Source organism: Tenrec ecaudatus, unplaced genomic scaffold (assembly GCF_050624435.1).
Source record: "Tenrec ecaudatus isolate mTenEca1 unplaced genomic scaffold, mTenEca1.hap1 Scaffold_421, whole genome shotgun sequence".
Taxonomy (NCBI): Eukaryota; Metazoa; Chordata; class Mammalia; order Afrosoricida; family Tenrecidae; genus Tenrec; species Tenrec ecaudatus.
Genome location: NW_027459317.1, coordinates 128,218 through 144,472, shown reverse-complemented (window position 1 = coordinate 144,472; position 16,255 = coordinate 128,218). Strand labels below are relative to the sequence as shown.

The 16,255-nt window shown below is 39.4% G+C and overlaps 1 protein-coding gene across 2 annotated transcripts in view; it reads left to right on the top strand.

Moving 5' to 3' along the window:
- The window catches only part of LOC142436573 (DNA replication complex GINS protein PSF1), a 45,774-nt gene that overhangs the window by 18,861 nt on the left and 10,658 nt on the right, over positions 1-16,255 (top strand). For both annotated transcript variants that reach the window (XM_075540140.1, XM_075540141.1), the window contains exons 5-6: positions 2,594-2,710; positions 11,101-11,175. In XM_075540140.1, the coding sequence (XP_075396255.1) occupies positions 2,594-2,710; positions 11,101-11,175 (192 nt within the window). The remainder of the gene's footprint in view (positions 1-2,593; positions 2,711-11,100; positions 11,176-16,255) is intronic.

The window sequence follows — 16,255 nt, the reverse complement described above, 5'->3', positions numbered from 1 at the left end:
ATTGCTAAGTACATTTCCATGCTTTATTTTTATTCTGTTCATGTTCTGGAGAAAGAAACAAAGTACCTCAGCTTCTTGAGGGAACTACTAAATAATTACGTTACCAGTTAATTTTTCAGGTTCTTTTTCCATGGTCTTTGTGCCGGAATCTTACATTAAGTGGACTTGAGGGGTGCCTCTTTATTATGGTGAAATGAACAGAACATGTTCTTTCTCTAATAACAATAGCTATAGTATTTTTTTAAAAACATAGAGTGTTTAAGAGTAATAGTTCTTGTAGGATTTTATCTTAAAATTTAAGTAACCAATAGATGAGGATTTTATTTTAAACATAAATACATGAACTTGTCGTGCATAAACTTTTTTAGTTTAGTACAAGGTAGTCATGACAAGGCACACAAGTAAGACTTCAAGATGCTGATTTTAGAACCAGAAAATTATAATTAACAATTATAATGTTAGTCTTGAGATTAGATTTCCATACTTTAGACTTCATTTTGACCTTGAGTTCAATGGAAATCCCTTATAGCTGGGCTCCAAATTCTGTGTTAATAGAGTCTCTACAAGGTCTAGTCTATGGAGAGAATCACTGCCTCTGCCTTTTCCTTCTCAGAGCATAAACCGAAATTCAGTTTCTATATGTGAACATTTCACTTTGAACTCACCGATAAGGGATAGGTGATGCCATCTTTAACAAAGATTAGTGTATTATTTTTTTCCATGAAGGTAGACAAATAGTAGTTTACAAGTTAGAGACTCCAAGACACTTTAGAGAGAGATAATCTTATGTCATAATTTCTTTTTTAAAAATCATTTTATTGGGGCTCATACAACTATTATCACAATCCATACATACATACATTAATTGTGTAAAACACCCACTGCCATTGACTTTTAACAATCCTTAAGGATGAGCAAAGTAGAACTGGCTCTTTAGGTTTCTGAAGCTGTATTTCTTTATAGGAGCAGAAATCCCCTTTCTCCCTAGGTGTAACTGGTTGAGTCAAACTGTTGACCTTGGCTTTAGCCAACACATAACCCAATACTAACCAACATAGTAGTGGTGGGTGCCTTCTCGTCAGTTCCGCCTCATAGTGGCCCTGTCTAGATCAGCATGAAGTACTACTGGACTCTGCATCCTCACAATTGTTATGTTTGAACCCATTGTTGAGTTACCGTATCAATTCATCTCCTTGAGTTGTTTTTGATTTTCCCACTGACTTTGCACTGTACCAAGTATTGTGTCGTTTTCTAAGGACTGGTCTCCTGAAAACGTGCCCAAAACTTGTGAGACAAGTCTTGCCATACTCATCTCTAAGGATCAGTCTGGCTGTGATCTTCCGAGACAGATTTGTTTGTTCAGTTAGCAGTCCATGGTACTTTCGGTGTTCTTTGCCAACATGCTAATTCAAAGGCATCTATTCTTTGGTCTTTATTAATTGTTGTCCAACTTTCATATGCTTATGAGGCAATGGAAAATCCCATGGCTAAGGTCAATGGAAAATCCCATGGCATTGCTCAGTCCTCAAAGTGTGACATCCTTGCTCTTCATCACTTTAAAGTAGAATTTCAGAAATCCAAAATATGTTTAGTGAAAGAAATTTGTCACAAAATAATAAATACTGTGTGGATCTATTTAAAGTACAAATAATGAACAGCACTAAACTAGTGTTTTAGGGATGCATTCTTGGGTGATAATGTAAAATTTTCAGAATGGAACAAAATGATAAGTCTCCATTTTGGGGCTGAGGATGTGTTACTCCTTGACCAGGCTGTTTCTTAATAATGTCATTAACCTGTACATCTTTGTTTTGCCTACCTTTCTGTAATTATACATAAATAAGATTCTGAGGAGATTGCAACTAATGTCACAAAACAAAATATATATAAATTATTGTATAAAACATGAGTTTTCTCTGTAAACTTTCACCCTAACCATAATAGACTTTAAAAAATAACAAATGCCTTTTATTATTATTTCCTTCCCCCAGCCCTTTGGCAACTCTTAATCTACTTTTTTACATTTATAGAATTCCGATGACTGACTTTCCTACAAATGCAGTCGTAAAATAATGTGACCTCTTGCGCCACTTTACATGTGATAAAGGTTTACCCTTGTCAGATACAACTTAGAACTGAATTCCAAAGTAAGCCTCACTATCTTCTATTGTGTGCACTCCTCATTTTGCTTGTCCTTCCTTCTCTTTGGGGACATTTGCATTGTCTGCTCAAGCATGTTGTTCCATTCTTATAAAAAGAGTCCGTGCAGTATTTAAAGCGACCATAACTGAATCATGTGTTTTTCGTAGTGTTGTTTCTGGTTGAATGGTTTTTTTAGATCTGTGCTTAGGTCTACTGGTTTGTAAGCTATGTGATAACAAGAATTTTGTCTGTTTTGGTTGAATGCTCCATCCTAAGTGCACAGACAGTTCCTGACTCGTAGAAGACAACCATTAATGTTCGCTATATAAATACAGGAATGCCACACTCATGATCTACATGGGCGTATGTGCTGTTTGAAGTCACGATTACACAATGTTGGCAAGCTTGTTTTCTTTGTCACTTGGTAAAAAGACCATTTTTCTGTTTTCAGATAGAATGGTTCAATTGTTATAAGAAGTCCCTTGCTACTTACATGAGGTCATTGGGAGGAAATGAAGGTTTGGACATAACACAGGATATGAAGCCTCCCCAAAGCTTATATATTGAAGTAAGTTTTACCTCTTGAGAATGGATTTTATTGAATGTGTGGATTATGCTCCTATTATGTAAGAAGGAGATATGAATATAGTTTTGTTAGGTGCCACCAAGTCCTATTCATAGTAACTAGATGTACAACAGAATGAAACACTGCCTTGCCCCGCACCCTCTTCTCAAACATTGCTGTTTGAGCCCATTATTGCAGTCATGGTGTCAATGTGTACCACTGAGAGGCTTCCTCTTTTTGACCATCCAGGGACTTGCCATCCAGATGACATATACACGGAGTCGGCCTCTTTAAGGGGCACTCCCGCTGTAGCTCTTCCAGCATAGCTTTGTTTGCTCTTCTGGCTGTTGATGTTTTGTCAGTGCTTTTCTGCGATATCATAATTCATAGTTATCAATTCACCTCTGTCTTATTCATTGTTCACCTTTCATATACATATTAGGTGATTAAAAAATAGCATGGCTGGGGTCAGATAAACCGAGGACTAGTTTTCATAGTTTTACTGAGATAAAAGGACCCCTGGTGGTACAGTGGTTACACATTGGGTTGCGATCAGCATGGTCCGCAGTTCAAAACCCACAAAAACTCTGTCCCTTGACTCCACCCCTTGAGGGATAAGATGGGGTTCCTGCCAGGTCTAGGGCCAGGTGTGTGGATTTCTCACCCAATGGGGGGGTTAAATTAAACCTCTCAAGTCTACTTTGAGATTGGTGCGGGAAGTGCTAGGCTTCTCTTTCCCCCTTGCCCCCTAATTGTGTTGTTTTGCTAACACATTTCCTGCTTGGGGGTGGCAAGGTGAGGAATGTTGAGCAAGGGCTGGTGGAACTGTAGAACAAAGCAAAAGTTAAGCTTGGCTAGTGACTGTCTGCACCAAGCTGACTCTGCAAAGCTGTTCTTCACCAGAGGACAGCAAGCCAAGAGGCTTGGTCAGCTGGGTTAGCTCAGGGACCAGAAAAAATTGGCTATGCCAGGCAGGAGGGACGCTTCCCCAGCGTGTGGACAGCCTATAACAAAGAGGGGAATCTGTTAGTAGTTGCTACTGCTCTCTCAGTTTAAGAAGCTTGGATGTACTTCATATTGAGATTCTCTTCCATGAAGTTTAGGATATCGCTCCTAGTGGACCTTCTCTATAATTGCTGAGAGTTGTCCGAGTTTGTTGTCTGACAGTCATTTTGCTGACTCTGCTGCTCTTTAACACTTTAAAGAAGTCTTTTGCAGCATTTATCTCATGGCTTGATTTCTTCACTAATTCCATGAATGTTGATTATGCATTGAAATAAATGAAATCCGTGTCAATTTATTTTTTTCTCTTTTTATCATTGTGTTTATTGGCCCGAGCATGAGGCTTTTTTTTTCCATTGAGCCATAATCCCTACAGAAAGCTTTAGTCTCAGTTCTTCATTAATGTGTTGAATCCTCTTAGCTTTCCATAAGCAAAGTTGTATCATATGCATATCACAAGGTCTCTGCTTTTACACTGGACATTTTAATACTTTCATATTGAAAGTTACTACCACTAAGGAAGTACTTACCAAGGAGCTTCAAATGTTTCTGGGACTTTTTTCAGTTTTTAAATTCCATATTTGCACACACTTGAAGTCCCTGTCATATAGTTGTCATTTTGTTACTTGTTAAGTGGGTTATCCTCTCTTTGCTCCTCATTTCTTCCAGTAGTACCACGTACTTTGGCGCTTAGTTAATTTTTGGATTTTGAACCATCTTTATTATCCTCTTTTGTATACTTTTGAATATTGAATAAAGTAGACCAAAGAAAAATGTTTGCATTCAACTTAGGTGTTGGCTAAATATGTTAGGTAGCCAGAATAGGGGCCATAAAGGGGGAGTGTTAGTCTGGGTAGACAAGAGAAACAAATTCATAGAAACTCATGTTTATAAGAAAGAGGTTTATATAGAAGAACAACTGAATATTGCGAAAACGTCCCAGCCCAGTCCAGGTCAAGTCCGTGAGCCCAATATTAGCCCATATGTCTGATACCAATCTGTAAAGGCCTCGTCAGACTCACGAAACATGCAATGACTCCGGTTGCAGGACGATCTTGAACCAGCGAGTAGAAAGTTTTTGGATCCAGTAGCATTGTAAACATCTCAGCGCTGGCAGGGTTCTTCTCTATGTAGCTTCTCTGGCTCCAGAGGTCTGTTGCATCAGGGTAGGTCCGTGTGGCTTTCCCAGCTACCAGGACGTAGTGCCATGTGTCTTGCCAGTAGAGCATCTCCAAGGAAGTGAGCTGAGAGAGAGAAGCGTCTCCTGTTTAAGGAGGAAATACTGGAGTTCCCAGAATTCTCAGGCGAAGGCAATGCCCACACAGAGGCCTCACTGGCTATCCTGATTGACCAACTAGACTCCACCACTTCACTCTTAATCCTCTCAAGTCCCAAATTGACATCAGATTACATAAGCACCACAAGGGGGTTGTCTCCGCAGTAACTGCATAAGGCTAAAGCAAAAGGATTGGAAGAAATCAGGCATCCATTAAATTTTAGAACAATCAAACTGAGCATGCTCAGACAAGAGCTCCCTCCGCCCCGAGGGGAGGTCCACCAGGGCACACAGATTAGGCTCAGTTACATTACCTCACACAGGTGGGCCTAAACTCAAGCCAGTGGAACCAACCAATACCTTCAACCATGCTTCCCCCAGCCGTTGTGGAGAGGAGGGAATAAAGACCCTGCCTTGACTTCCTTCCATTCCAGCATTCTCCACAAGTGGGGGGTGGGAGCCCTTTTGGCCCCTGGGATTTCCTGGTTCCACGTGCTGGGTTATGTGTTCCTGTTCTTTCTATGTGTTTTTTTCCCATTCAGCAGTGAACCCATGTGCAGTTCTGCGGATCCTTGTATGCTTTCTTAAAACAATGTGTATTTTTTGAGGCTGTAATACCTGAAACTTCCCTTTTCCCCATAAAATCACTTGGATTACAAACCTGCTTCTGCTGTGTGAATTCTTTCAGGTACCTGAATCCAGGAACCTAACACCTTTTTCTCTATATTGCTTCATCTTGCAATCTACTCTCCTTGTATTTCAATCTAAAGGAATGTCTCAACATTCCCTCAGGTTTTATTTGTTTTCTTGAATTTTATCCTCATTTATAAAGGAAAGTTTTGCTGGCTATAGGAATCTTGGATGGCTGTTCATTTCTTTCATTATTTTAAATATGTGACTCTATTACCTCCTGGTTTCCAGGGTTTCTATATATGTAAATTGGTACTTCATTTTATTTGATATTGTCAAGATTTTATCTTTTTTTTAAAGAGTTTGATGATAAGATATTTTGGTGTGGATCTCTCAGGCTTTCTTCTGATTTGGAAATTCTTAAGTGTCATTGATATGTACATTCTTGTCCTTTGTCAAGTTTTGGTAATGTTCTGCTGTTGTCTATTAAGTTTTATTTAGTTACCCTTTGCCCTCTTCTGGGACTTCCATAATATTTGCATTGATTTGCTTGATGGTGTTCCTTGGGATCATGTTTCTTTACTTTTGTTCCTCAGACTCAATAAGCTGTTCTGTTCTTCTGCCAACTCAAATATCCTGTTGAGTTATCCAGTAACGTTGTTTCTCTTATTTGTTAGTGCTAGTAATTGGATTGGCTTCTTTAAATGTAGGAAGACATATCAGAGGGCCGTATTTGACTTTCTCTGGCTTCACTGTTTCCATGAGGCAGAGTTCAGACATGCCTCCATCCTTCATCCTTCAATATCTATTCTGACACCACCCACTCCTCCCTCACACACTGCCTTTCTGTCGGGTTCAATTATCGGTCCCAGTTAGCCTCACAGAACTCACAGACAATATTCACAATTTAGTGGGCTTATTAAGGAAGGTAACTAGTTACCACAAGTCAGCATCAGGAAACAGTAAGTGTACCTCTCCTGTCATCCAGCAGTCATGTCAGTCTTTAGTCCTTAGCCTCTCAGTCACATAGTCCCTTTGCCTCTTTGGGCCAGAAAGGCAGCCCACTGCTCTGCCTCAAAGTATCATAGTCTCAGTATTGCTCCTCTGTTTTATGTCATGGACGCCTTGCCTCAGCTCTGGTCTTGGCCTAGTCCCTCTGTTCTGTCCCATGGTCTCTGTGATGCAGCCTTTGATGCCTCCATCTCAGTCTCTACCACTTCAGACAAAGATCTCAAGTATGTCCCACTAGGGCCTCTTACACCTTGATGGTCCAGCATTTCTCTGTGTTCCTGCTTCTGAGATGGCTTTTCCACATAACCATCCCTCCAAAATGGGATTTTAACCATAGCCATATAGGCTAGAATTGATAATACAATGCATAAGAGATGATGGCTAGATGGGCCTTATTCATTGACTACATCTCTTCATCTCTTTCTTAGGATCCCTGCTGGCATTGTAGGATAGGCATTGATTGGACTGCTAACCATAAGGTTCCAGAACCAAACTCTCTGGTATGGAGTCAATGCTGATTCCTAGGGATCCCCTATGGGTTTCTGAGTAGAAAGCCCAGGCTTTCTCCTACTGGTACTGGTAGTTTTGAACTGTCGACCATGCAGATTGCAACCCAGTGATTAACTGCTGTACCACCAGGGTTCTGAAGTTCTTACGGTTCAAATTTACCAACTGTTGCTCAGGGGAAAGATGAGACTCTTAGTTTCTGTAAGGATTTACAGCCTTGGAAAACCAATATAGGGTCATTGTGAGTTAGAATCAACTAGAGGGCGGTGATAGAATCTCTTTATAGATATTTTAATTTATGTATATATATATTGCTAACCCAGTTTTCTTTTGTTCTTTGGGCCTGTTTTTTTTCCTAATTGTTTTATTAGGGGCTCATAGAACTCTTATCACAATCCATATATATACGTACATCAATTGTATAAAGCACATCTGTACATTCTTTGCCCTAATCATTTTTTTTACATTTTATTAGGGGCTCATACAATTATTATCACAATCCACACATATACATACATCAATTGTGTAAAGCACATTCCTACATTCTTTGCCCTAATCATTTTGAAAGCATTTCCTCTCCACTTAAGCCCTTTGCATTAGGTCCTCTTTTTTTCCCCCCTCCCTCCCTTGCCCCCCCTCCCTCATGAGCCCTTGATAATTTATAGATTGTTATTTTGTCATATCTTTCCCTATCCGGAGTCTCCCTTACCCCCCGCCCCCCCACCCTTCTCTGCCGTCCGTCTCCCAGAGAGGAGGTCACATGTCGATCCTTGTAATCAGTTCCCCCTTTCCAACCCACTCACCCTCCACTCTCCCAGCATTGCCCCTCATACCATTGGTCCTGAAGTTATCATCCACCCTGGATTCCCTGTGCTTTCAGCTCCCATATGCACCAGTGTAGAATTAGGATCATGGTAGTTGGGGGGAGGAAGCATCCCGGATCCGGGGGAAAGCTGTGTTCTTTTTTTTTTTCTTTCTTTTTTTACATTTCATTAGTGGCTCATACAACTCTTATCACAATCCACACATATACATACATCAATTGTATAAAGCACATCCCTACATTCTTTGCCCTAATCACTCTCAAAGCATTTGCTCTTCACTTTACCTTTGCATCAGGTCCTCTTTTTTTTCTCCCCTCCCTCATGTGCCCTTGGTAATTTATACATTGTTATTTTGTCATATCTTTCACTATCCGGAGTCTCCTTTACCCCCCCCCCACCCTTCTCTGCCGTCTGTCTCCCAGAGAGGAGGTCACATGTGGATCCTTGTAATCAGTTCCCCCTTTCCAACCCACTCACCCTCCACTCTCCCAGCATTGCCCCTCATACCAATGGTCCTGAAGTTATCATCCACCCTGGATTCCCTGTGCCTCCAGCTCCCATATGCACCAGTGTACAACCTCTGCCCTATCCAGTCCTGCAAGGTAGAATTCGGATCATGGTAGTTGGGGGAGGAAGCATCCAGGATCTGGGGGAAAGCTGTGTTCTTCATCGGTACTGCATCACACCCTGACTGACCCATCTCCTCTCCTAAACCCCTCTATGAGGGGATCTCCAGTGGCCGACAAATGGGCTTTGAGTCTCCACGCTGCACTTACCCCTTCATTCACTATGGTGTGTGTGTGTGTGTGTGTGTGTGTGTGTGTGTGTGTGTGTGTAAAATTAAAAACTTTTATACAATAGCCTATACTCCAGGATAAAGTGTAGCTATCTGCTTTATACTCCTCCTGGATCATTGCAGTATCCCCACTTTGGGAAACACTGCTATAGAGGGACAGGAGTATAGAAATACTTATAGTGCCCTCTCTGCAACAAACTTTGATTCACAGTTTTAAGGTAATAGTGTTGTGTGAGCTGAACTATATTAAGCTTATATTTTATAGGTCAAAAATGATTGGATGTTGGCACTTTAATTTCAAGCATCTTAATGTAATCTAACATTCCATCTTCCATAAATTTTGTTTTATTTTTAAAATACTAAATGAAAATTAATTGATTGCTAAGTTACTGTGTAAGCAAAATGAAAGAGCATGAAACTGAATCTTTTAAATGTATTTTTAAGTATTCCTGAGAAACAAGAGATTGGAAGACTTGATTTCCTTTGAAAAACAGTTTGTTCACTCCCTCAATGCATGAATATCTCCTTTTATTAAATTGGAACTTTGGAACTCTATGATGCTCACTCTCCCGACACAACGTCTGGAGCCAAAGTGGGTGAACAAGTAAATATGGTGAAGAAAGCTGATGGTGCCCGGCTATCAAAAGAGATAGTGACTGGGGTCTTAAAGGCTTGAAGATAAACAAGCGGCCATCTAGCTCAGAAGCAACAAAGTCCACATGGAAGAACACACCAGCCTGTGTGATCGAGTGGTCCCGAAGGGATCAGTTACCAGGCATCAAAGAACAAAATATCATATCATTGACTGCACACCTCCATGATAGGATCGCTGAAGACAAATGGGTGCATAAGCAAATGTGGTGAAGAAAGCTGATGGTGCCTGGCTATCAAAAGAGATAGTGTCTGGGGTCTTAAAGGCTTGAAGGTGAAAAAGCGGCCATCTAGCTCAGAAGCAAAAAAGCCCACATGGAATAAGCACACCGGCCAGTGCGATCGCGAGGTGCCAAGGGACCAGGTATAAGGCATCATGCAAAAAAAAAAAGATATGTGTGTATGTATGTGTACATGTGTGTATATGTATATATGTATATGTATATATGTATATATATACCATATTAAATGAAGGGGGAAGTGCAGAGTGGAGACCCAAGGCCCAAGTGTCGGCCAATGGAGATCCCCTCATAGAGGGGTTTAGGAGAGGAGATGGGTTAATTAGGGTGCGAGGTAGTACCGATGAAGAACACAACTTTCCTCCAGATCCTGGATGCTTCCTCCCCCCAACTACCATGATACGAATTCTACCTTGCAGGGCTGGATAGGGCAGAGGCTGTACACTGGTACATATGAGGGCTGGAGGTACAGGGAATCCAAGGTGGATGATACCTTCAGGACCAAGGGTGTGAGGGATGATGCTGGGAGAGTGGAGGGTGAGTGGGTTGGAAAGGGGGTACTGATTACAAGGATCCACATGTGACCTCTTCCCTGGGAGAGGGACAGCAGCGAAGGGGGGTAAGGGAGACTCCGGATAGGGCAAGATATGACAAAATAACGATGTATAAATTTCCAAGTGCACACGAGGGAGGGGGGAAAGGGGAGGGAGGGGGAAAAAATAAAAAAGAGGACCTGATGCAAGGGGCTTAAGTGGAGAGCAAATGCCTTGAGAATGATTGGGGCAGGGAATGTATGGATGTGCTTTATACAATTGATGTATGTATATGTATGGATTGTGATAAGAGTTGTATGAGTCCCTAATAAAATGTAAAAAAGGAAAAGAGAAAAATATGATTAGGGCAAAGACTGTACAGATGTGCTTTATACAATTGATGTATGTATATGTATGAACTGTGATAAGAATTGTATGAGCCCCAGTAAATTGTTAAAAAGAAAAACAGTTTGTTTTTAGATGTATGTTCTTTTATCCTGATGGATTATGGGAAGGATCTGGTCAATCTAGTTGAGGTAAAATGCTCTTTTCTTTCTTGTTTGCCACTGTTATGTCCCTCATTTTTATTCCTTCTGATTAATATAGTGCATTGTTTGAGAGGAAAACGTCCAACTATGTAGTCTCCTTTTATCTAAATCCCTGGTTTCCTTATTGGTAATACCATCCATGTATACATTTGCAAAGCTTATTTTTCCCTTCCCGGTGACGTAGGAAATTGAGATCTTTAGGTTTAGGACCACAGTAAATATCTGGGAATTGTAAGGGTCCTAAGTACACAGAGGAGGACAGACACATAAAATACAGTACTTTTACTGTTCGGGCATTTATATAATCCCACTTCATGTTATGATCACTGCATATTTTAAAAGGTAATTTGGATAAAATATCTGATTTTCTTTTCAGGTACGGTGTCTAAGAGACTATGGAGAATTTGAAGTTGATGATGGTACCTCTGTGATACTAAGAAAAAACAGCCAGGTATTTATTGTCTTAAGAATGTATACTTTGAACTTCAATAAAAGTATTGAATGAAGAAAATGTTCGAATCAATAGTAAAATAATTACCTTGTGATGACAATTTATAGCACAGGCATTATGTTTAATATAGATCACCTTGTTTTGTACTTTTTGTAAATGTTAAGACTTACAAATATTGAATATACAATGGACTGCAAAAAGTGGGAAAATTCCATTCTGTGATTCCATTTATCTACCATGTGTTCTAAGCAATGTACTAGTAAAATTTTTATCTATTAATTACAAACAGATATAATTTTTATGAGTATATTACTTGGGCTTTGTTTGTTGTTTTTTCATTCTCTTTTGTTTTGTTTTTTCTATAGCACCTATATCTTTAGTGACTTCTTTAAGCATTAAAGAGGGCCACATCCTAAGAACTCATAGTTCTTAGATTGGGGCTAGATTTAAATGGGAGCACAAAATCCATTCACATATCTGTGGTTTATATATGTCTCTGGTTCACTTTAGAAACAACATTATCATTTTATGATAACGAAAACTTTTCAAACCATCTTCCTGGGACATAAGGTAACGATAGTGTGATTCATTTAGCTAATGATACAGAATTTAAAACACGGTTGAGAAAAGCATATAGAAGTATAGGCTGGTTTCAGACATCAATTCATGCTCGAATTGTTGACTTATATAGATTAAATTCAAGTTTCTGAACAATTTATTAAAAAATCTTTTCTGGGGGGACTCATACAGCTCTTATTACAATTCATCCATACATACATTGTGTCAAGCACATTTGTACATTTGTTGCCATATAATTTTCAAAACATTTTCTTTCTACTTGAGCCCTTGGTATCAGCTCCTCATTTTCACCCTCCTTCCCCCACCCTCCCTCACGAACCCTTGATTATTTATAAATTATTATTATTTTGGCATATCTCACACTGTCCAACGTCTCCCTTCACCCACTTTTCTGTTGTCTGTCCCCCATGGAGGAGTTTATATGTAGATCTTTATAATCCCTTGCCCCTTTCTACCCTACCTTCCCTCCACCCTCCCGGTATCGCCACTCTCACTACTAGTCCTCAGAGGGTCATCTGTCCTGGATTGCCTCTGTTTCTAGTTCCTGTCTGTACCAGTGTACATCCTCTGGTCTACCCGTATTTGTAAGGTAGAATTGGGATCATGATAGTGGGAGGGAGGAAGCATTAAAGAACTAGAGGAAAGCTGTATGTTTTATCTTTACTATACTATACCCTGACTGGTTTGTCTCCTCCCCAAGGCCCTTCTGTAAGGGTATGTCCAGTTGCCTATAGATGGGTTTTGTGTCCCCATTTCGCACTCCCACTCATCACAGTGATAGGACTTTTTGTTTTTTGATGCCTGATACCTGATCCCATTGACACCTCGTGATCACACAGGCTGGGCTGGACACTATTTACACAAATAATTAGGGTTGATGTTGGAACAAAACTTTCAACAAAATTCATTCCAAAAGGTAGCAACATGCATACCTGACTAATACATGTCATAACAAAATAAGAAGAGCATTAAAGTAGTAAATATTTGGTATTCCTGGATCACCATTCATTAGGCACCCTGAAGGCCAGAGAGTCAAACCAAAGTCCAATAACTGCCAATTCCATAACTTGGGATAGCAGTCATCATCTTCTCACACTGATGAATTTCAGTCTTAAATCAAAGGGCTCCTGATGAGTTTGAATGAAAGCCCAGTTTACAAACTCCAGTGAATGTAGCTTCCACAAGGATTCTTTCTGGTGTGGCCTATGAAAGATATTGTGTGCCTCCAAAGAACAATATTAAGTCCACGAGTCTGTAGCACACACCCTGGATTACCAAGAGCTGGATAGAAAGTAGGTCCAAAAGGTCCAATTAAGTGGGCCTCTACTCAAGTACTCCCTCAACGCAAGAACACTTTGTTCTAGTCACCTGGCATTCTGTGATAACCTTCCCGCCAGAATTGCTGAAGACAAATGGGTGCATAAGCAAATGTAATGAAGAAAGGTGATGGTGTCCAGCAATGCAAAGATATAGCATCTGGGGTCTTACAGGCTTGAAGATGAACAAGTGACTCTCTCTAAGAAGCAACAAAGCCCACATGGAAGAAGCACACCAGCTTGTGTGATAAAGAGGTGTCGAAGGGATCAGGTATCTGGCATCAAAGACCCAGAACAAAAAGCCTTATTGATGTGATTGAGGGGGAGGGTGGACTGGAGACCCCAAACCCATTTGTAGACAGCTGTGAGAGTAGTGGTAACAAGAGGGGGCACTGATCACAATGTAACCCCTCCTTGGGCATGGGCAGTAGAAAAGAGGGTAAAGAGAGACCTCGGACAGTGTAAGACATGAAAAATTAATAACAATTTATGAATTATTAAGAGTTCGTGAAGAAGGGAAGAGGGAAAAATGAGGAGCCCATGCCAAGGGCTCAAGTAGAATGAAATTGTTTTGAAAATGATGATGGCAACAATGAACAAATGTGCTAGACACAATGGATGGATGCATAGATTGTGATAAGAGCTGTATGAGCCCCCAAGAAAATGATTTTGATCAGAATTGTGTTCTATCTATAGATTTATTGCTTTCAGTAATATTCACATTTTGATTTTTCTGTAGTTTCCTTTGTACAGGTCTTTTGTTTCTTTGGTTAAGTTTATTCCCAGGTATTCATCTTTTGTATGGATATTATAAATGATATTGTTTTCTCTTTTTTATTTTTTTTCTTGATGTTTTTATTTTGGAGCTCTTCAATAGCATATTAAAATTGATTTCTGCTTATTAATCTTGTATGCCATTACTTTAACAGATTCGTTAGTACTTTCCAACAATCTTTCTGTGGAGTCCTTGGGGCTCTCACTATGTAAAATCATACTATCTGCAAATAGTGACACCTTGACCTATTTTTTGCCCAATTATATTCCTTTTATTTTAAAATTTTTTTGCTGTCTGTCTGGCTAAGATGTTTATTGTAGTACAATGTTGAATAAGAATATTGATGAGGGACACTCTTATCTACTTCCTGTTTTCATTTTTTCTAAATGATCGTGATCAGGTTTTGAGGATTATGCTCATTTCATAGAATGCGTGTGGGAGTTTGCTGTCAGTTTCTATATTTTGGAATAGTCTGCACAGAATTAGTTATGGCTCTTCCCTGAATACTTGCTAGCATTCTCCTGTGAAGGCAACATACATACTTCTTTAGAATCTTTCTTGGTTGGAAGTCTCTTGGTGACCTCTAATTCTTCTTTTGCTCTACATGTATCTTTTTATTTCATTTGGATCTTTTGTGATGGCACCCTTTTCATCTCAAATTCTAGATATTTGCATCTTTCTTTTCCTTTGTTAAGTTTTCTAGCAGTTTGTCGATTTTGTTAATCTTTTCATAACCAACTTTTTGTCTTGTTGATTTCCCCCCCATTTTTCAGTTCATTTATTTCTGCTTCAATTTTTATTAGTTCTTTCCCTTTATTGTTGAAGGACTTAGGTGGTTTCCCTCTTTCTACTTCTTGGAAGTGTTTTATTAGTATTGGTTTTGGATTTCTCTCATATTTCGTGTGTGTATTGATTGCTATAAATTGACTTCAGATAACTGCATTTGTTGTATCCGAGTTTTTGGTATGATGTGTTATAGGTTTGCTTGTTTTAAGGAGTTTCTTAATTTCTCGTTTTCGTTTACTCTAGTGTCCAGTCATTTTGAAATGGTATGTTGTTCAGTCTCCATGTGTTTGTCTTTTTGTTCCTTTTCTTTCTGTTGTAGATTTCCAGTTTTATAACATTGTGATCTGAGAAAATGAATTGTTGAATTCAAAATTCCTTTATTTTTTCCTCCTCAGGAAATAACCTTTATTTCTCCCTTGTATTTGAGGGATATTTTTGTTCAGTATAATATTCTTGGCTGGCTTCCTTCCGCCCCACCACCCCTTCCACCCGTCACAATTGTATATATGTCATTCCATTGTCTTCTTGCCTGCAGGTCTTTTGCTGACAAGTCTGAATTTATCCTTTTCAACTTTCCTTTGTAGATGACTTTTCCTTTTTCTCTAGCTGCCCTCAGATTCTCTCCTTTTCTTTATGTCTTGATGTTTTCTCTTTGGTTGTCCATTCTTCTCAGCTTGTTGAATAGTATGTTGAAATTTTCTTCCATGGTTTCTTGTACTATTCTCTGTAGATTTTTTTTTTTTTGGTGGTGTTCTTTTCCCAGCATTTCTTTTCTTTTTTCTTTTCTTAGATGGGTTCTTATGATAGTGTCCTACAGGATTTATTTGGATGCTTCCGGGTTTTTTTGTTGATTGCTTCTCTTGTCTACTGTCGTGAGGGTAATTGTCTTCAAGCTCATTTATTTTATTTTCCTTTTCCATTTTATTCCTCTAGCCTTTTACTATGTTGCCTAATTCAGTTATCTCATTGCTTATCTTCTAGAATCCTTTGGTTTAAGGATGTTAGTTTCTCAATTTCTTCTGTTTTTCTCATGAACATTCCCCAGATCTCTTGACCTAAGCATCATTCTTCTGAATTCTGTTACTGGTGGTTCACAATCACATCTTCAGACTATTCCATTGGTTTGAGTGCTACTTGGTTGTTCATGTTTGTTTTTCTTGAATTTGGAAGCTTTCTGTGCTTGACTGCTGTTTCTTCAGCATTGTGGTGTGTGAGCTGCTGGTCATACAGAGGTAGAGTTTGTCTAGTGACACAGGTGAGTTCTAATAGGAGCTGGAAAACATACAGTGGTGAAATGAAAAGAAGGGGAAAGGTGCCTAAGTGGGGATAGTGGCTGGGAAAAATAGAATAAAATAAAAGTAATGATAAGAATAAAGTAATGATAGTAATAAGTGACTGTGAATAAGCCAACAGACTTGCAAAAATAATGGGAAAATATTTTCAGAGGGGTAATCACAATAAGGAGCTCTGGTCACATAATGGTTATGTATTGAGTTGTAATCCGAAAGGTCAACATTTTAAAACCACCAGCTGCTCCGCCAAAAAAAGGAGACTTTCTATTCCCATAAACAGTTACAGTCTCAGAAACTCACCGGACAGTTTTACCCTGTCCTATAGGATCACT